Here is a 21909-nt window from a genome sequence, read left to right on the forward strand (position 1 = left end):
CTGACTGCAAAGTCTAGCCAATATGAAGAGGGGTAGAGCACTTAATACAAGATTAGAAGAACTTGAGGCGTCACCAGTGATGTAGGCCCTGTTTACACGACAATGTTTTTGAGTTAAGACGACAAACTTTTCTTGTGTTTGAGGTTCCGTTTACATGAACAGTGCCGAGAGTCGCTGAAAACACAACTTTTTCAAAATGGTTCCCAAGGTGGAACTTTTGATAAAAGACTGCGACTCCGTCGCCATGCAGACGTTTGAAAACAACACTTTCCAAAAACGCTCAGGGCCTGTCTTTGTGTCGATGGTAGACACGCTGCTACGGCACATCGCGGCTGTAGTGAATAGTTCTCAGGTTTTATGCCACAGTCCAAAAACACCCCTTTGAGCCTAATCTGTGATTCTATATCCACTTTTTCTGTGAATGTGAATGTAAATGACACTCTCTGTGTTTGAGCCGGTGACCTGTTCAGAGTATACCTTGCCTTTGCTCATAGTCCGGGACCGGCTCTAGTACCCTGACATGTATAGAAGATGAGTGGCGAGACAGATTAAGGGAAATACTGGTAAGGCTTGTTTCAAGCTGTGAGTGGTATCACTGAAAGAAGCCTTGTTAGGAAAAATACCAGCTCATCACTGAGCTCATAGCGTCTTTATTTCTCAAACTCACCACTGTTGGCAGTTGTCTTCGTACTGTATTGCTTTAGCATTTGTTCCTCTGGAGATCAGCATGTTTTCAGAAAAAAAATTAATTCGTTTAACAGCGAGCTCTTACTTGGCTGCGCTCGTCTCGAGAGTGTATGTCTTGTTGTCCCAGTCATCTGGATCTGGGGCATACACCTTCCCCAGTGCTGCGTTTGCCATCCTTCCTGTTCAAGGTAAACACACGCGCACACACATTGATTCAGTCTGGACAAAATCTGCTGATGCCAACACTTATCTTTTCGTCCCTCTCTTCTCCTTATCTTGCATTCTTGTGTTCTGTTCTACTTATTATGCTCATAACTGTGGAGTCCCACTGCTGGAATGAATAGGCTCTCAGTGCTCCACTTCAGAGAGCGTGGAGCTTAAGGAAGCGAGGCTATCTCAGTATGGATTATGTTATTATCGACCTGCAGTGCCAGAGCACTGCAGCTGGGTAAACAATGGCAGCCAGGATGAGTCATGGCGCTCCTGCTTTCCACAATTACCAAAACTGCCATGTAGCTGAGTGTGCAATCAAAGCACTAACAAGCCAACGAACCCAACCAACTTACCTGGAGGGGAAAAGCACTACAAGAGAGAAGAATCATGATCTTTGTCATAATGTGATGTTCAGATGAGCTTTAGGCACGGGGCTTGGCAAAGGAGCAATGCGCTGAGGGCTCGGGAAAGGATTTGACAACAGTATTACCATAACAAAACAGTGTTAGAATGTAAAAGGAGGAGAGCAATTATGAATTCCACACAACACCAGGAAGGTATGGAAGTGAAAACTTCTTTTCCCCCTCAACTGAAACCTTAGTTTTCCCCTCCTCAGTCAAGACCTGCCAGCAAATTGTTGTTGCACAAGCAGCAAGAAAAGACATGAAATGAGCAACTCACCCTTGCGGCTGTGCACGTAGACATCCTTCTCTCCTGACTGATGGGCATTATCGTTTTGGTCGCCTATTGTGATGGTGAGTGTGTTTGTCGCTGTCATTGGTGGGACGCCGCTGTCAATCATGATCAGAGGCAAAAGGTACTCTCTCTGTCTTTCCCTGTCGAACTGCCGCAAGGTGGTGAGTGTGGCCGAGCCGTTCCCATGGTCCTGTAGGTGGAAGTCCACAGAGTACACAGGGGGCAAGGAGAGAATGAAGGGCGCCCCGTGCTCTGGGGAATCTCGGTCCATAATGTGAAGCAGAGTTGAGGTCCGGTTGAGCCAGACTACTTGAGGTGCTGGACTGTTCTCCCACAGAACAGCGGTGTAGGCTGACTCCAACTCTGGCCCGTTGTCATTCATGTCTAGCAACGGCAACTGGACCGTGACACTGCCAGTCAGTGCCGGTGTGCCACGGTCTGTCGCCAATATGACCAGCTCATACCCCGCCACTGTCTCCCGATCCAGCGGCCTCAGGACTGTGACTACACCAGCACGGCTGACTGTAAATTGTTCATAAGGGTCTGACTGTGGGAGAATGCTGTACAAAATGTCCCCATTCTGTCCCGAGTCAGAGTCTGCAGCCACAACCTGAATGATGCTGGTTCCTACACTTACGTCCTCGGGCAGAGGTGAAATCAGGTGAGAGTTTGGGGTGAACACAGGGGCATTATCATTCTCATCTTCCACCAGAACCACACAGTGGATCAGACTCGAAAAGTCAGAATCCTCCACCTTGACCGTAAGGTTAAATCGTTGCTCTCCAGGCCGTTCAAAGTCCAGCTTTTTCTTCAATTTCAGAGTGCCAGTCTGCTCCAGTCTGTGACTAACCATGTAGAATCGCTGCTCTGTGTCTCCTGCCACCACACTGAAAGCCAGATGTCCATATCTGCCAGCGTCAGGGTCCAAAGCGCTCAGTTCCAGAATAGAAGCGTCTTCATTTGTGCTCTCAGGCACACGAGCGCCACACCAGTCCTCTTTAAACTTTGGCACGTGGTCATTTATGTCCGTTATGAGTACGGTGACAGTCGCTGTGCCTGTCATACCCCCGCCATCCCTGGCCTCTACTACCAGTTGGTGGCTGTCAGCTAACTCTCGGTCCAGACCCTTGGCTGCCACTGATATGGTGCCAGTGCTGGAATCAATAGCAAAAAGGTCTTCGTTGTTTATGTTTTGTGCATTCTCAGTGATCCGGTAGGTGAGGATTGCATTTTGGCCCACGGCTGCGTCGTCAAGGTCCACTGCCGTCATTTCCACAACAAACGTTCCGGGAGGGGAGTTCTCTGCTATGCTGCTGTGGCAATTATCAGGTGCACAGGAGAAGGTGGGGGCATTGTCATTTATGTCCCACACATTGATAATAACATCCGTGAAGCCAGTGAGTCCCTCGCCCTCCTCGTCCGTCGCCATGACAACAAAGCGCCAGACAGCACGATCTTCTCGGTCCATCGTGCGCTGGGCATACATCTCCCCTGTGATGTCGTTGATCATAAAATGCGACTCTGCCCCTTGACCATGGATGGAATACCGTATTGCGCCTTGGTCTGCATCTTTGTCTGGGTCAGTTGCTGTCACCTGAAAAGATAAAGACAACTCTATGAGGAAATGGATATTCATTCATCCAGTCAGACCCAAATTACGACTTCCTCTTATCTCTTTTCAACCGTCACCCAAGTCTTCTTTGCTTTTGGATTTTTCAGACAGCCTATTTAAGTGTTTGCACTTACTGAGTTTCCTTTCAGACCACCTAAATTAAAGCAATGAGCTCTGATCAGACAGGTTTCTTGCATCAGGCCACACAGTGGCTCTGACAGCCTTACAGCACACTTTCCCCTCTGAAATCACATGTGTCTCTGTAACTCGGTGAAATTCACTTTCCATCACGTTTCGGGTTTTTCCAGCTGAAAGAGTAGCGGCAGATAAACTGAAGTAACATCCACATTAAATTGGAAACATTTCAAAACAGAAAATAAATCTCCAAAAGCTGGCGACTTAAAAAAGAAAGCACTATCAGGATAATTACAAAACATAAGTCTCGGCTGTAACCAGGGTGTGATTTGCTAGAGGTGGTTTATGTGTCCCCCATTTTGGTGGATTATTTATTTTTTTTTTACAACATGATGGGTAATACTTATCCCCCCTTGATAGATTAAAGTTACATTAAATAAATGTATTTTAATACTTAGTAAAGCAGGGCTGCCAGTTCTCACCCATCAGGAGCAAAAGTCAGCCTAATACCTCTGAGATCACATATATTGTCTTTTGTTAATGAGTTATATTTGGCTAAATGCAGGACTTCCTATTGTATTTCCCATTAAAATGTATTACTATTAATGGTTGTTGGGCTTCACAGTAACTAAAAGGTATTTCAGGAGATGTGGTAGCTATATGCTGTTATTATTGAATGCCTGGAAAATCTTTATATATAGCTCTGCAACAATTGTTATGCACTTGTTGTGAGTGAGTGCTGTCAATGCTTTGTAGTGTCTTTGCCTTCATTGCGAGAACAAATGCAAGAATTTCCTAGAATTATTAAAGTATTTCTATTCCATTCACAACACACAATGGAGTGTTGGGTAAGCACTCTCGTCTCAAGCATCAAAGAAAGTCTTCGGTTTGAGTCCAGATTGGGAATAGTGGATTTTCTATAAGATATGGAGGTTTTTTTTATATGTGTTTCCCTGTTTCCTCCCACAGTCCAAAAACATGCATTTGAAGCTAAAATTTGATTCAAGATTGCCTGTAACGTGTGAGAGTGAATAACTGTCTGCTGCTCTTTATTTGCCTTGATAGACTAACCCAGCGGTGTCAAACACATTTTAGTTCAGTGGCCACATACAGACCTAATTTCCTCTTGAGCGGGCCGGACCGGTTTAATAATAACCGTTAAATTTAAACCTTAAATTTTTCGTTGTTGGGGCGCAGAGTATACATGATGAAAATGTCTGTAATTTCTTTTGCAAAACCAAACAAATACTACCAAAAATGACTGCAATCTCAAAATAAAGACATTTTTAATGAAACCACAGTGCAATTTCCCAAAAACTTTTTCCTATAGTTGTTGCATTATGCATGTGTTTACAAACTCACCCTGACAGCATGGCTTTGAGGCTAATGCTGTATTTCATGGCAGCATCACCGATATCTCAGCTCCAGTCTCAGTGTTGTGTTGTGTCGCTACTCTTAAGACATTTAAGAATTTTTTTTTTTAACTTGGTAGTTGGAGGGGCCTAGAGCCTCTTGCAGGCTGGCTTTGGCCCACAAGCCTTATGTTTGACACCACTAGACTAACCTTTCCTACCTTTGCTCATAGTTAGCAGGGACTGTCTCCAATGCTTTGCAACCCTGACTAAAGCGGTAGAGATGACATATGGGTAGATGGATCGCTAATAGAAATTCCACTTCATACCTTTTTATCATATCAAATGTGCAAGAAATATATATTGCATACAACCATCATACATCCAAAACATCCCCACCTCTTGTTTAGAAACAAATCACATCCTCTCTATATCAGTTAATAAACTAAATTTCTCACCTGTAGCACAAACACAGGTGATCCGTCAAGCTCCTCTGTGACAGATCCGTAGTACTCGTTCATGGAAAACACGGGCGCCTCGTCGTTCTTATTGACCACGGTCACTACCACCGCAGCATAGTCTTCCCACTTCCCGTCTGAGGCGAGGACGAGGAGTTTGTATCTCTTCTGCTGCTCGTAGTCCAGCGGCTGTGCGATGAAAATCGTCCCCACTTCTGGCTCGATGTCAAAAACACCACCTTTGTTGCCAGATGTGATCTGGTAGCGCAGCTTAGCGTTGGCCCCTGCAGCAGGAATTACAAAAGGCATGATTGGGAGCGTTTCAATAAAACAGCTGCTAAAATCTTTAATGCTGACTTCTTTGGTCCCGTTTCCTTTCCACTCTTCAGTCGCCACAGTCCTACAACAACAGCAGGGTGTAACCATGAGGGTATTACACCTCATTTCCTCCAAGACCTTGGCATTAGTAGGTTTTCATGTATCCCTTTCTTGTGTTGATTACTTAATTAAATGAAAACTTTGTACCTCGTCTCCTTGGCTTTAATCAGAAACTAATTAAGAAAAGAGTGGTGAGAAAAGTAAAAGGAAGCATGAGAGTGAAAGGCAGCAAAATGCACTGTGATAGAGCCCTCAAGGGGATGATATTGAGGCTTCTTGTGAGAGGGTAGGGGGTGTAGTTTAGAGAAAACGAAGTCAATATCTCAACTTATCTAGTGCGTCTCCTCAGAGACTGTCCAATCTAGTGGTTTAACACTGGAATGGATTAGAAAATCTCCTGGAATGTACAGCCTTTGCTTTCAATCATTTTGTTGGGTTAAAGTAGCTACAATCCTATGTAAATACACTAATCTCTACTATTAACACAACCCTAACTGACTAAGTGCTCCCTGTCTCCCACAGGGCTCTGGCAGGCTTACAGCACTCAAACCCAGGGTAGAGTTTTTAAACAAGACAGATTGAGCAGAGCCTCTTAGTCGAAAGTACAACAGTATTGTAACTTTAATGTTGATAAGGGGGGGTGGGGGGGGGGGGGGGGGGGGGGTGTTGGTGTTAGACCACGGCTATTCATCATTAGTGGAGCAGCCCAGCCTAAGCTGCACCCCCGCTCTCCATAAATACTTGATTAACGGACCTAAACATGCCTGATAAAGGGATCTTAGGCGGCTGCTTTGTGGAGGATGAGCAACTGCTTTATTGCTTAAATCCCGCCCACCTACTGTGTGGGAGCGTGTCACTCTTTTTGGAACATATGTGCTACATTGCATTGCCAAGCACTCAAATGACGAGTAAATCTAGCACGCCGCTTCAATTCGGCTGCATAATTTCTGTGAAGCTGAAGCCAGATTGGAAAAGACTGCCCAGAGGGTCACTTCATGCATACTGCTACAAATACAGGCCATGTTGGGAAAAAAAGGTGCCTACTTGGCACACAACTCACTGAAAAACTGACTGCTAGACTGCCAAAATACTTTCATTATTCCCGTAATAAGAGTCTGGTGTGAAGGCTGAAGAAATTGTAATTTCGAAACGTCTGTAAAGTTTCCATGAGTCTCACAAAAAACTTTTGCTTCCGGATGGCTAACTTCTTTGACCCGTATTTCTAGAAAGTGGCATCAGTAAAAAATCTCTCCGGAACCTCTTGAGACTGCCGCTTCGTCATCCGTACCTTCATCTTCATCATTAGCACTGACGGTGACAATGGCGAGGCCCACATCTGCATTCTCATCAACGCCGACTTCATACAGCCGCTGAGCAAAGACCGGTTTGTTGTCGTTGACGTCGCTGATGAAAACCCTCACATATGCTGTGTCTGCAAGAATGACGGAACGGCAGAAGATTAAACGACACGGCGCGCACACAGAGACACACACTCACACATACACACACACACACACACACACAATTCAGACGACACTTCATGTGCGACAGCGTCAATCCATCTGTTTATTGATTCTGCAATTCATCATCACTGTTTAGTGGAGAAGAGGCACTTAACCCAACGCAATGCGACTCGCTGACATGGAAATTAGAGAAAACATTATTCACAAAGATCTGCTGTAAATTACATAAATTATTCATTTGTCAAGAGTTTATTGTTTTAACAGGGGTAACAGTATTCAACAGAAGGAATAACCATAATGGGGCTAAACCATTTTATTTTTTTTTTCAGTTGTTGAGAGTAGATAAAGAACCTCTCTACTGGGAAGGTTAAATATTTATAAGACGACAACTGTTTGCATCGTATCTGTGGCTTCCTCATTACACTGTTTATTTCTTTAGTTGGAAAGAGTAAATTATCATCTCACAGAGCACATGGCTGACATGTTAATTTGAAGCCGTCGCAATAATAAATGACGGTGGAATGTGACTTGATTTTCTTCGGTTGTTTTTACATTTCACTCCTCCTCTTGGTACATCCCAGGGGTGACAGAGAGACAGGAACTGTTTGCAGTGGAGATGAGCCCTTCTGGAGGTGGTAGATACGTAGGCACATGCTCAGGCTCATTGCGAATGCTAAGCAGCCCTGGCAACCCTGGAGACGGGGTTTTGCTGCTCCAAAGCATTAACCTGTACCCCCTAATACCTCTTTCACGGCAAAGAAATACCAACGACCTCTGAATACAAAAAGTCACGTTACGTCACTTCGCATCCGAGCCGGGATTTCACGCCTGCCCAAATGTCACACGGGCGACATGGCGAACAAACACGCGCGGTATACCGGGTAAACACTGAGCATGAGAAAATTAAAAACCAGAAGAAGTTTGCTCGAAAGAAAATGTTTAAGAAATTGGAGCGCGAGGTAATCTGTGAACTATTTTCACCCGGAGGAGAGCGAGGCTGCCTGGTCATGGCAGCGGAATCAATCAAATTAAGATTCACTTTTCAAAGTCAATCCCAAGGTGTAAATGAATGCAATGCCAGTGCAGTGTGTTTAAAACACAGGGCACAGAGGAAGCACTCCTCATGGTTTACTGTTTCAGTATTGCCCTGCAGGCTATAGAGGGGAAAAAAATAAAAATCCTGCATCAAAAAAGCATTATAGCAGAGCTGAGGTCACCTCAAAGTTAATCTTCAACCTCATGTAGTTTATTAAGCTGTGACAACAGTCATAGTATGACTAAAGAAGGATACACAAAATAGTAACTCTGAAGTAACTCTCAATTATTTTCCGGATCACTTTAACAGAACAGTAATTAGAGACGGGACATAGAAATGTCCTTAAGGAATGGTTTGACATTTTCACAGAAGCGATAATGTAGTTTCTTGATGAGAATCAGTTGGGAAGATTGAAACAACAATTCCGTTATGGTAAATGAGAAGCAATAACTATTAACCTGTAAATGTGGGGAACTAAAGAAACAGCTGGTGGGCTCAATTAAAAAAAAACAACAACTAAAGAGATTCCACCTAAAAGATTTTAAGATCTCAATATTTTCTTGTTATATCCTTGAGACAAATAGAATAACTTGTTTATCGCTCATAGTGACCTGCTGCCCCCTGCTTTGTTGGCGAAGGGACCGTTTACACGACAAAGTTTTGAACTTTGCATCGTTTCCTAAATGTGAAACTTTTCTCAAACAAAAAAACACAAAAACGACGAGACACTTGAAACGTTGTCGTGTAAACAGGACCTAAGGTGGACCGCAGCCCCATGCTGGATAAAATAGATAAAGAGTTGGATTGATTCACTGACTCATGGGGAAGCTAAATTCTTGGATAGAAGTAGAAGAAGAAGTAGAAGTTCTTTATTGTTACTCTAGCAATGTTAAAACACAGTGTTAGCGGTGAAATGTTGGATTCTTGGACTGTGTGTGACTGGCTGCAGGAGGGTTAGGGTTAGGATTTTGCACAATGCAACTGATATATAAGATTTTACTTTTGGAAAACTTTTGGGAGGTGACAATCAGACTGATACGAGGTTAGCTATGTTATGCTAAAAAGACTACTTTGGTACTTTTGTGTTCAGTCAACACAAATATGCAAAAGTAGGCATATTCAACAAAATATGAAAATTCTTAAACACAGTTTAAAAGTAACACAAGTAAGTGTAAGGAAGGCAAAAACATTTTGTAAGCATCCACCAATTAATTCCTAAGCATACGTCCATATATCCACTTTGTTTCTGACCTGTGTTTGGCTGTTTGTTCTTGCCAGGTCGTGCTGACTCCTGTCCATCTTCTGACTGAACCTCCAGCAAGTAGGAGCTCCGGGCCTCACGGTCGAACACCGCTTCTGTGTAAATGATCCCAAATTCGGGGTCAATACGAAACAGGTGGTGGTCGCCACTGCTGTCACTGAGCAGAGTGTAAGTGATCTGTGGAGCAAGAGGTTTTTGTATATTAATATATAAAATATGACGCATACCTTCGAGTAATGACCTGCTGGAAATGCGGGCCCTGTAGCCGAAAACGCCAGTACCCAGGTCTCTATCATATTCCCAGTCTGTTTTCTCATTACAATCCAAACACTCAGTCCCACCACGACTGTCACAGTCAGTCAGTCGGCTGACGGCACGGCTCCAAACGCCACCTTGACAGCGCTCTGACAACTCCGGAACAAAAGCTTCCACACTGATGGGATTGTGGTGTGATGTTACACAATGGTCCTTGTAGTGCGCCATGCATGGTTTGACAAAGCAACAGTCTGCGATTCCTCCTAAATCTCGTCTCCTCTCAGGTGTATCCCCACAACATGAACATAAGCACTGTAAATCACCACACACCTCTCCGTTAAGGCCCAGGTCTTTGTCGTGGGCGGACACTTGGAGAACTGAAGTCCCAATTTGGGCTCCTTCTGTTACCGACGCCTCGTAGATGGAAGATGTGAAAAATGGCACGTTGTCGTTGACATCTGGGCAAATAGAGAGTTAGTGGGAGAATAATAACGTCTAGATTTTCTACATGGTAATTCAATATATCATTTTCTAGCATCAGAAGCTTTAGCCTCTGCGTGTGTATACCTTAGAGATTCAGGGGTTTATTTGTTTCGTGATTTAAAAAAAAAAAAAAAAGGCATGAAAGCAGCTTTGTTTATTGTAGTTGTTGGCTTATTCACCTCACAATAAACTCACCTTTTTGAGTTTCATATATATAACCATATGGAAATATAGGGATATATATGCATTGGCTTTCCTTTTCAACTTAATGTTACTGGAGCACAATTTATAAATACAATAATGGGACTATATCTGAACATACAATTGAAAATTACTAGTAAATTGTGCTACTGGAACAATACATTCTGCCAAACGGGTGAAAATGAGAAATCGAAGAGAAATTATACCTGTCACATTAACATAAACTGTCGTGAACGCCGCGAGGGGCACCGCAGCTACGTTCTGCGCTCGGACGCGCAGAGAGAAAAACGGCGTGGTCTCGTAGTCCAGCGGTTCGGACACCAGGATGGAAGCAGAGCCGTCCTCGCGGTTGGGGGAGAGGTAGAAACGAACCGGCATGTTGGTTTCAGGGACCATCCCGTCCTCCAGGTTGTACGTCACCCTGGGGTCACCCAGCTGAGAGGTGGCTTTGATCGTCTGAACGGGGGGAAAAGATTGGATCATGACTCTTCTTGGCTGGAAGCCTGCGACTCGGTTTGCCTCAAAATTAGAGGAGGCGGACACATGAAGGAGAAAAGAACTCTGGCAGGAACAAATAATGCAACAACCTGATGGTTTTCCTTGTTTTCATTTTTCAAGCCGAAACACACGATTGCCTGCTGCCAACTATTCTCTGGCTTACCTCTCATGCTTTTGTGAAACATTTTGGTAAAAAGAAGGTGACTACCTAAAACTCATCCTCCGTCGGGTTGAATGGAAGTAGTTAATGAGACAATAGGAGCCTGATTTACTGGGATCCCAAATAGAGAGGGCTGAATTGCATGTTTAGTTTTTGTGTTTTGCTGGTGATCAATCAGGGGTAATAGATTGGCAACATGTGAAAAGAAAGAGTGATTGATATGGCGTGTGCTACGGCTTATGTCCACTATGAATGCAGCAGAAGAAATTCCTCTCAATGAACAAACAGCTGCCATCTCTGCTGAAGGATTAACCCATCTTCACCGCCCTTTTAAATGTGTAACATACAGGCCATAAACAATGCAAGTACATTTAGACGTCGGCGATGCTTTACTTTAATCCATCCATATAGCCTCCCGGTATTTTGCATGTTCATGACAGCGCTCTTGATTTTGCATTTTCATTAATGTAAACACACTAATAGATAGTGCATATTACTTTGTGGACCTGTCTGATGTAATCCTGTGTGCCGTGATAATGGATCAAACCTTCGTGAGGTTATCAGGCACCGAGTGTCTGAAAATAACAACAAAAGCCTGAAGTTTGAAGATGAAAACTCTAAACATTTCTTCGCAGTGACGTCCATATTTAGTCTGCGACTGCTTGTAGTTTGTGTAATGAAAATCCTTTTATAGTTGGGCTAAAATAATTTCTTTGAATCAGATCTCTCTCTCTCTCTCTCTCTCTCTCTCTCTCTCTCTCTCTCTCTCTCTCTCTCTCTCTCTCTCTCTCTCTCTCTCTCTCTCTCTCTCTCTCAAAAACGCTCTATTAAAACCTATGAAAAAACAAACAATGTTCAATCAAAGTGTCATGTTCAGTGTGTTCCTCTGCTTCTTTTCAGTTCTGGGCACAGCCCCATGCGACTCTTAATAAATACCTTCAAATGTAAGAAAGGAATAAAACATTGTCAATCACGCTTCGCTGTTTCAGAACCATGTTTGTGCGGTGAGACAAGAGACCCGATCAGATAAACTCCAAAGATCTGACAGGGTCCACTTCAAAGAAAGAGTTTCTTTGGTGTGTGTGTGTGTGTGTGTGTGTGTGTGTGTGTTGTTCCTGTCATTTCCCTATAGCGTACATACATATCGGCTGGTGTAGAACACGTTTCAGTCTTGCCTCTCGTGTCTCAGGGTGCAGTTTGACGTTTTGAAAAATGTGCTGTCTTGCTGGGAAAATTGATACCGCTCTTATGTCCATTACACTTCCCACCGAGTGCCTGGCAATCTAACAGTTGGAACAAGACTCCATGAGGTCAGCGAGTCCCGCCAAGAAATAATTAAAGCATTTAACTTTAAATAATATCACAGATTCAAAATATAAAATAAAAATAAAAAAAACTTCCCAAGGAGATGAAAGTTACAAATTTTATGGTGTAGATTTGTGCGCTTTGGAGGTGATGATAGGAATTTATTTGTAAAAGTTTTGGACAGGGTGGAACTGGCTGTTCTCTGTGATTTAGGTCTTTGGCTCGAGGTTCAAGCTTGACTTTAATGTATTCTTCAGTTGGCCACGTACGGTCCAATTTCATCCTGAGTGGGCCGGACCGGTAAAATAGTGCCACAAAAAGCTTTCAATTTAATCTTTAAAGTTTTTCTTTGCTGTGTTGCAGAGTATACTTGATGAAAATGTTTATATTTTAACAAAACGAAACAATTACCAGTGGAAATGACTACTATTTGAACATAAAACCAATTCTTAATGAAACCTTCTGGTGTAGAATACAGCTGAAATGTCCAAAAAACTCCTATAGTTGTTGCATTATGGGTGTTTTTACAAACGCACCCTGACAGCATGGCTGTGAGGCTAGTTTGCTCGCAACTTTAGATAATTTTAGGGAAAGATTTTTATAATTTTGCTTGGTGGTTTGGCCGGCTTGAAGCCTCTTTGCAGGGCAGTTTTGGTCCACGGGTCTTCTGTTTGACACCCCTGATTTAAATGATAACATGCTGGTAAATACTCTCATGCACGTTTTGGGATTTTCTTGAAATTAAAAATTTATTTTAAAGAACTACAATTTTCTGTGAGGTTATTACAGTTTGAGTTTGTTTACATAAATTACCGTCTCCATCTTCAACGTTAGTCCCACTACATTGAAGGAAAAATGACATTTGAAAGAAATCCTGATTGTATTGACCCTTTATTAAGTTGTAGCTATAATATTTTTGTTAAAGGAAAAATTACCCAAATATGTATTATATAAATTATATGAAAGATGTCAAATCCATTTTCTTTCATGAACTACAGCGAGGCCATTTTCAAAGCAAAGTATAAAGGCTGTTAATAGAGGGAAGAATTAGTCCGTCAAAACAAATTGTATACAGTTTGTTAATTAGTGGACTTTAGGACCGCTTGTAGGCACAGTTCTTTGGACGGAGCCAGGTTAGGAGTGAGTTTTCTGTCTTTTTTGCTGAGCTCAGCCGACAGGCTGCAGGCTATAGCTATATAATTAATGGCAGACAGAAGAGTGGTATCAGCCTCATCGTGCAAGTCAAGACAATGACTATACACTCCCGGAAATGCCAAGTTATTCCATTCGGGTAACATTTATGCCACATAAGATCTAGGTCAGGCTGGATATGAAGTATGCGGCTTAACAAAGTCCAGGTTTTGTCAAGTGTTGAATGCATTTGCTTTAAACTATCGATTAACTGAGTAAGAAATATGGAAGGATGAAAGAGAGAAGCTATCTGAGCCCTGAGATAACCTCTTATCTCAAAGTGAATCCCTTTGTGAAGACCTTGGAAAAAAAAAGGGGGATTTCTGTGCTCTCCAGATTGACAGCTATATATTTTTCACATCAAAGGAGACATTTTCAATGGGTTTAATTAGCCTGCAGCCATGAAACTTGCTTAGCCCATGCAACTCAGTGTCAGCTTTCTCCTACAGCGTCAAACTAAAACACAGCTTTTTCAAAACACTGACAAACTTTCAAGAGTGTATTTGAGCAGCACAGAGAAAACTAAGTAATGCTCAAGAATGTGCACGAGTGCAGCTTATAAACATTTGACTGATGTAATTACAGCGTTTCAGAATGGCAAGTTACACAAAACAGGCTGAACAATAAGTGCGGTAAGGTCGGGCAGAGTGCGAGCAAGTACAGTTCCGAGCACCACATACCGCTATGGGCGTGTCTCTGGCCGTGTTCTCAGCGATGACAACGCTGTAGCTGTCTTCTTCCCACTGCGGCGGCTGGTTCTTCACGTTGGTGATGGTGACTGCCAGCTCCACCGACGTGTTTCGACTTCCCCCATCGGCGGCTATGACGTCCCGCGTAATGTAGGTCCTCTGTGATCAGTGGGGACAGTTGTGAGTTAGAGGAGCCGTTCACAGCGTCACCAGCTGAAGTCTTCATGACATTTGTCGGGCGAAAGAAAAGCAAGCGTCAACTGTGGTAATAATTCACTCGCCAAGGGGAAAAAAGAAACGGCAAAATAAATGACGATTCCTGCCGTGTCAAAGGTGAGCACATACAGAGGGTGATAGGTCAATTATTCATGGGAATGTATTTCAATATTTCAACTTCACTAGAATAACAATATGAATATGTTTCATTTGTTCTGCAGTAAACTTATAACAAAAATGCTGAATTTTGGCTCTCAAAGTTAATGTTTGTAAACTTTAGCAACTTTAATTTTGGTAAATACATTGTGAAAAGTCTTAATTCCCTACAAGAGCTTCTGTGACAAATCCCAAACTAACTCATAAGTAGACACACTACTTGCTTTAAATACATAATATAGTCAAATCATTAAAAAGCATGACACTGTCAGCTCATGAATTCTCTTGATATATTTTAATCTGAATAACAAATTATACATTTAGAGCTGGCACTGCTGCGATGGGTTGGGGGGGGGGCTAGTGAAGGCAAATAGTGGTAATAAAGACTAAATGACTAAAGCTGGCTGTTGTGTGAAGAGGTTTGGGGCAGACACAAACAGTGATCAGCTCGTGATGAGCCAATCGTTGGACCAAAATCTGTTGTGAGAACCTCAATGAGCAAGTAGCTTAATTCGGCGATAAACAATTAATTGTACAATGAGCATTAAAGAAAAAAAAAAAAAAACAGACCAGTATGAGATATACAGAAATGTATTACGCTATAATACAGATTGTAGGAAAGCCTCTCCTCTTGTGGTTTTGTTGACAGAAACTACCATTTTCTGTTAGAGGTTATTACAGTTGGAGAGTTTGTTTACCTAAATTACAGAGTCCGTCTTCAACGATACGCTCACTACATTGAAAGAAAAATGACATTTAAAGGAAATCGAGATTGTACTTGTCCTTTATGTCTATTAAGTGGTAGTTATAATATTTTCTTAATGGAAAAATTGCCCAAATATGAATTATATTGTTGTGTGCTGTATGATTCTATCAATGACAATCATGGCCCAATGACTCCATTACTGCTGCTGTGGCAGCCAGATAAAAAGGAGTTTCTCTTAGCTTCAAAAATTACATTATCTGTTCCATGGACAATCCAATTAGTATTTGTGGACAAGTGCAGGTCTTTTGTAAGGCTTGGAATCAGAGAACAAAGATTTTAATCAGTGGTGTCGTATGTGTACCCAGCAGCTGCTGCTGCTACAGTGCATCAGTGTCTGAGTGACTTTGTGCTAATATTCAAAAGGTTGACAATTTAATTTGCCATAATGGCGACAGATCTCAACCAGAACATATCCTAAAACTAATTTGGCTTCGGTCACAGCAACCTTCTCTCTCCCCCTCTGGTTAACGCTGTGCAGAGCGTTACTGTACGGCGAGCTGACACTGTATGAGGTCGACTCTGGCTGAGCTTGTCATCGGGCTTGAGAGCGTCTGTCGTTGTTCAGCGGCTTATGTCCTCCGCGTCAGACCGAAATAGCGAGACTCTACTGGGAACCGCGCTGCACACTTTTACTGTGAAGCGTGCTGTGAAAATCCGGCCTTGATACTTTTCTCACTGTAATCGGAAAACTGTGATGAGGAAAATCTAAATAGAACAACGTCTCAGACCAGCTGAGACGTTTAACATTTAATGAAGTGCTTTTATAGTCGTAGTCGCAGCACAAAGAGGGAGGGATGATTCAAATAGCTTCTGAAACCATTTTTAAATATGCAACAGCTTTGTTCGGCAAAGTTTTGGTCTTAACACTTTGAATTATGCATGAATGCAGCAGCTAAATTACCAGAGACTTCCAACACCAACGTGCTAGAAAAAAAAAATAAAAGTAAAAAGTATGCTATATTATAAACAGGCTTATAGCGTCTGGCCGAAAAACAATTCTCTTTAGAATAAATAAAAGGAAAAATCAGGAAGAAGAGCACTGGTAGTTCAGAGAACATTGTTCCTTTAAAAAAATGGGAACTTTGACATAATAAATCACTGACATTGGTTAGTTGACAGAAATCAAAAGAAATGGCAGCACTCTAATCTTTATAGCTGGGTTTTATATTGAACATAATCAATTACATGGATAAAATATTTCACACTTTGAAAAGGACTACTTAATTTGTCCTGAGGAGAATGATCTGAGAAACCCCCCCACCCCCCACCCCCGCCCCCCCCCGCCCCCACCCATTTGAAAAAAAGCTCATCTTCCAATCTTCCCGTCTCCAAAGTGGCTCTGTTAATAGCCTCAAAATACACAAGTCGCCTCCACTTGCTGCCAGGCTCCTTATCACAATCCCAGATAATAAACAAGAATTTATATAAAAAACAACAACCAAACAATCCAATTAATCAAAGCTGGAGAATTTACAATGAACAAAGAGTATTTGTGTGCGATAATTAGCTTCTTAAAAACGTGTGCCACTCATTAAAACAGTCTTTTTCATGAGCCGTCCACAGGTCAAAGGATTTTTATCTTTTATTTACACGGCATTTCTTTTTGTAAATGAGCATTGCAGAGACTGATAGTTAGCAGATGCAACCGCAGGAGTCCTAAGCTGTTAAAATGTGTTTGAAATAATTTGTTTACCCTTTACTTGTCTCCTTCTATGATCTTTCCCTTTGTTATTTCCACATGCGGCACCTCTGGGAGTAGACGTAGCCTAGATTGGTGGTTGCAGACAGAGGCACTTCGAGGTGGCACATTCATTAACTTTGTTGACACAGACCCACGGGCCACCATGTGACTCATCCTTGTGTGTGTGTGTGTGTGTGTGTGTGTGTGTGTGTGTGTGTGTGTGTGTGTGTGTGTGTGTGTGTGTGTGTGTGTGTGTGTGTGTGTGTGTGTGTGTGTGTGAGCGAGCAAGCAAGCAGACGGAGATCCACACTGGCTAACCTGTGATATGGGCTGGTTCACGTACACCCAACCGGTGACCGGGTTGACCTGCAGGTACTCGGGCTGCTCCGGGGACATGGAGTACGTGATAGCCGCATTAGTGCCGAAGTCGTCATCGTGAGCTGCCACCCGGAGGAAACTGGTCCCGACCAAAGTGTCTTCTCTCAGGAAATCTGCAGGGGATAGAAATAATGCATGCTCCCTCAAGTTTGCCCGTCAATGAGGAGAAATGTATGAGCGCGGGCGCAAAAAAGGCAGATGAAAGGTCAACGATTCTGTGCATATTGTTAAATATTCAAGACTGATTTGGTGATCCTTTTTCAATACATGTTACCGTCATAAATTAAACAAACCAGGATTGGACTGTGAATCCTCTCAAAGTGAAACCCTCTCTGGATACATTTTTAAACATCTGCACTCTCAAGCCTTCAGAAGCTACTTAATGTAATCCTAAATGAAACGTTTCCACCCAAGGGTGTTGCTCAATCACTTTTAAAGTCAGCGGGAATCAATATAGTGACACGTCATTAATAAATGATAAAAAGCCATTAGAAAACTGAACGAGTACCCCACAGGTTTTACAATTTATAAGACAAATTGTTGACGTTTTCATCCATTTCAACACAATCTTGCCACATCCTGCACACTGTTGAGTAGCTTTCTGTACTGTAAATGAAACGTAATATATAAATATATGATCATGTCTATACATTCTTAGTGGTCTTCTAAGACATATAAGCAAGCGTTTCAATTCCTTTGATATTTTCACAGTGATAAGTATTTCAACTTTTTAGTCATGTATTTCATGATTGTCTTTAAGCAACTTGGTTTGACGGAAATCAAAAGGAATGTGAACGTTTCCAAATAGAGTCACTCAATGTCTGATTAAAGGTTAAACACAGCCTCGTTTAAATCAAACCACCAGACGAGAACATGAGGAGCAGATTAAAAAACAACAACAACAACAAAAAAAATCCCCAAACTTCAACTTAAACATACTTCTCTATTATTAAGTGTCCAGCTTGGGCTCCTACTTCAGTCATTGAGTTAATATTTCATCTGGATACCAGCTCGCATAATATTCATCCCAAACTTACACTCGTAGCGCAAATTCTCAAACTTGGGGCTGTTATCATTCTGGTCCAGTATCTGGATGGTGAGCTGACAGATGCCGATGAGTGGCTCCTCGGCCCAATCAGTCGCTGTTACAGTAATTGAATACTCTCTCTGCCGCTCCCTGTCGAAGCGTCTGGATGTCGCGATCACTCCTGTAAAGGCAGAACAATAATCAGGTCTGTTCGTCGACCCCTGACAAACACCCACACATGACTACATATATATATATATATATATATATATATATATATATATATATATATATATATATTCATCCATGCAGCTGCTCTCGAATTCACTCATTGGAGTCCATCCACCCATCAATTTGGGAGTCAGGAAAAACAAGTAAACAATTATAAATATATTCTGAGTAAGTCGAGCATTGCTTTCAAGTGCGGTGACTTTGTGATTAAATCTCGGGATGAAGACGATTGAACACAAGTCTGGAAGAAAATGACTGACAGGGTAACATGTTGACTTCACGTGTTGCGACTTCAGAACAGTGTTTCTATTAGCTTCTCCCTTCATTATGTACAATCATATTCCGTATTGTGATGAGTCACGCTGTCAAGAATCAGTGAAATGTTCAGTATACAGGTGGTGGCATTTGACTTATTTACTTGAGAAAAACAGTTTAATAACATGCAATTTTCCATCTCGGGGGGATGTATGCATCCTTTCCTCCGCGATCACACTCCAGCTCAAGCGATCATTAGACATGTCAATAACCATTAAAATGCAAAACTGTTGATGTGTGTGATACTCTGCGCTCCATGTCTAATTGAAACCTATTTCGCCCCAGACAATCTGTGACTACTCCACCTGTGTCTGGATGGATTCTGAATGCAGGCATGGCGCTGTCTCTGTGCATTAAGCCATATTTGACTTTTCCATTTGCTCCCTCATCTGCATCCATGGCATGCACTTGCAACACAAAAGTCCCCGTCGGCTGGTTCTCCAGTACTGAAGCCTGCTCACGATATTGCTGGCACTGAGATAGAACGAGGGAGGAGAGACAAAAGAGGAAAACAAATACAAGAAAAGGCTGCTTATATATATATATATATATATATATAGGGATTTGTTATATGCTGCATTAATGAGAATACGGGGATCAAAGAAAATAAACTCATTAAGTAGAAGGTCACTACGCACATTACAGAGGAAGCTTCTGTACATAAAACACAATATAGCAGTTATAGATACTGAAGCCCACATCTTTGCGAATGGAAACACTTGAACGGATTTCTTTTGAAGAGCCAGCAGTGAGCGGCGAGCTTTATCTTAGCAAAGAATTCAATCCATTCCCCCTAATGAACATATGTCCTAGATAAAGAGCAGCCCTCTGGAGTCTGTTCGTTTTTATTTTGTAATCAGACATGGATGCCTGCTGCTCTTACGGAGTAACGATGAAAAAAAAGTGAAAAAGAAACAATAAGCCAGAAAGAAATGGAGTGACGGACGTGCATCGGAGGATGCGAGAAGAATAACACAGGAGTTCATGGGATGTGATGGCACACGCCAAATAGCCTGTAGGTGGCGGTTCATAAAAATCACAAAATATAAAACATAAGGTCATACTAGCCCAGGTGGCTCTGAGGCATAACTTGATATATGAACATATCCAATTCCTAAGAGTTCCCAGTATGCCTGAAAGACCCCAGGAGCTCCAGCTCCGCACGAGCGTCTTCTGCCCAAGTTCAAGCATTTCCTAATTAAGAAGGAAGTTAATTAAACAGGTACACTATATTGTCATGATATTGCACTTTTTTTTTTTTTTTGAGAAATTAATTGAAATCCCAACGGAGTGCCTAAAGATAGAGTGGGTGTGCAGGCTAATCGGAACTCCTGGGAAAACTGAGCAGAGAGAGAAAGAGAGAGAGAGAGACGGAGGCCAGGGGAATGAGAACGAAAAAGAAGAGCGCAGGAGAGTGAGATGGAGAGAGGGAGGAAGGAGTGATGGAAAGAGGGTTAGCTGAAGTGCTGCAAGAGGGTGACCAAAGAAAATACAACTCTTGTGAGCAGTCTCTATGATTCGTTTGGCGAAATGACTGAGTGACAGCTAGAAGGAGAGGTTCAGGTTGACAACAACAACAAGAGACGGGATGCTTGAAAAGAACAGTCTGACATCTTGGAAAATACACTTAAGTACTGTTGGTTGAAACAACAATACCACACCTACAACACTTATGTTACGCCTGTATGATAAACATGAAGACACAGCATGAGTAACCTGACAAATCCTCCCCGTGTCTTTTCTATTCACTGAACAGGAACTTGTGAACGCTGTTTTCCAGTTCGCTCCAAAGCTAACTTAGACGTCACATATTCGAGAAAAAAAATGGGATGGAGCGTTTTACGTCTCGCAACAAGAAGTCAGACAAGAGTATTGTTGCATTTACTAAAGCTGCGCTCACGCTACGGACCCCACTGCAGCAGGTTTGTACAGTCTGCAGAGCTGACATTAGAAATCTCATAGTAGTTCCCCAAGACTGAAAAAATGTCCAACTGTTATGTGAGACCTTCCTGCTTCACATATTGTTTTGACTACTTTTAATACGCTGAGGCAAAAGCAATAACTCACTTTGTGCAATTATATATAGGTTTTGCATCTGAAGGTGGAAGCCAGTGAATATTTACAACTAAATTATGACAGTTATTGACTCACAGACCATTCTAAAGCTTTTTTATTTAGACTCATGTTTGTCACATTTATCAATCTACAATCTAACAATCTTCCTTCTGCCCTCTTTAACTCAAGAAATTGCAAACTTAGATCAGTAATATATTGTAAACTTTTGTTCTGCATCGTATGGTATGGGATTGATGTTTTAATTTAACTTTTTTTTTTTTACTTCAAGGATTTATTTCCAAAACAGTAAGTTTTAATAAAAAAAAAAAAAAAAAAATTTTTTTTTAGTTCTACCGCCTTTTCTGTTTATTTGTTGTGTAAGTAGTCCTACACCATTGGGAGCACGTCCACAAAAAAATTTGCAAAAATCCCTGTAAACTAAGGAAGATCGTCTAAGTCAAAGTGGATGGGATTGTGGTGAAAAACACAAAATGGAGGAGATATCAGTCAGCAGTGAGCAGCAGGCACAAACAAATTTCATCTGAAATGTTCTCGTTGATCATTTACTATAGCGGCGGCTGCGGGATGCCGGCGGCGCTGTCAGGCGGGATAGAGGAAGGACTTATGGGATGTCGTTCCCCGGGACTTTTTCTTTGAGTTAATCGTGATTATACCTGTGGTTTTTGTGTTACTGCGATTATTCGGACACCCTGCGATGTGTTATTGCCCTGGTCAGAGAAAGTTGCGTCATAATTGTTACAACACCATGATCGAGATGCGTGTGGCGGCCGATGACGCAAATCTGTGCTGTATGATGTGGTTTAGTACTTGATAAACTTCTTCTGCAGTAATTGTTATTTTCCTTGCACCTAATAAACGCTTCACCTGCGGGGAGTTGTACATGCATCCTAAATCAACGCTTGCTCATCACATAATCTAATCTCACTCCAGGTTAAGATAAAAGTTGACAGCCCTCCTGTATGTGTTATTGAGATAGATAAGGTCGAAAAT

The 21909-nt window shown here is 42.1% G+C and overlaps 1 protein-coding gene across 1 annotated transcript in view; it reads right to left on the minus strand.

Moving 5' to 3' along the window:
• Positions 1 to 21909, minus strand: part of LOC308117365 (neural-cadherin-like) — a gene marked incomplete at both ends in the record, with an annotated part of 106218 nt that overhangs the window by 35274 nt on the left and 49035 nt on the right. The window contains 11 exons of the mRNA XM_080476204.1: positions 773 to 866; positions 1582 to 3190; positions 5154 to 5437; positions 6820 to 6963; positions 9282 to 9468; positions 9877 to 10004; positions 10437 to 10686; positions 14065 to 14232; positions 17211 to 17383; positions 18308 to 18478; positions 19149 to 19317. Of these exons, the coding sequence (XP_080332330.1) occupies positions 773 to 866; positions 1582 to 3190; positions 5154 to 5437; positions 6820 to 6963; positions 9282 to 9468; positions 9877 to 10004; positions 10437 to 10686; positions 14065 to 14232; positions 17211 to 17383; positions 18308 to 18478; positions 19149 to 19317 (3377 nt within the window). The remainder of the gene's footprint in view (positions 1 to 772; positions 867 to 1581; positions 3191 to 5153; positions 5438 to 6819; positions 6964 to 9281; positions 9469 to 9876; positions 10005 to 10436; positions 10687 to 14064; positions 14233 to 17210; positions 17384 to 18307; positions 18479 to 19148; positions 19318 to 21909) is intronic.

The sequence above is a fragment of the Lipophrys pholis genome, assembly GCF_963383615.2.
Source record: "Lipophrys pholis genome assembly, chromosome: 11".
Taxonomy (NCBI): domain Eukaryota; kingdom Metazoa; phylum Chordata; class Actinopteri; order Blenniiformes; family Blenniidae; genus Lipophrys; species Lipophrys pholis.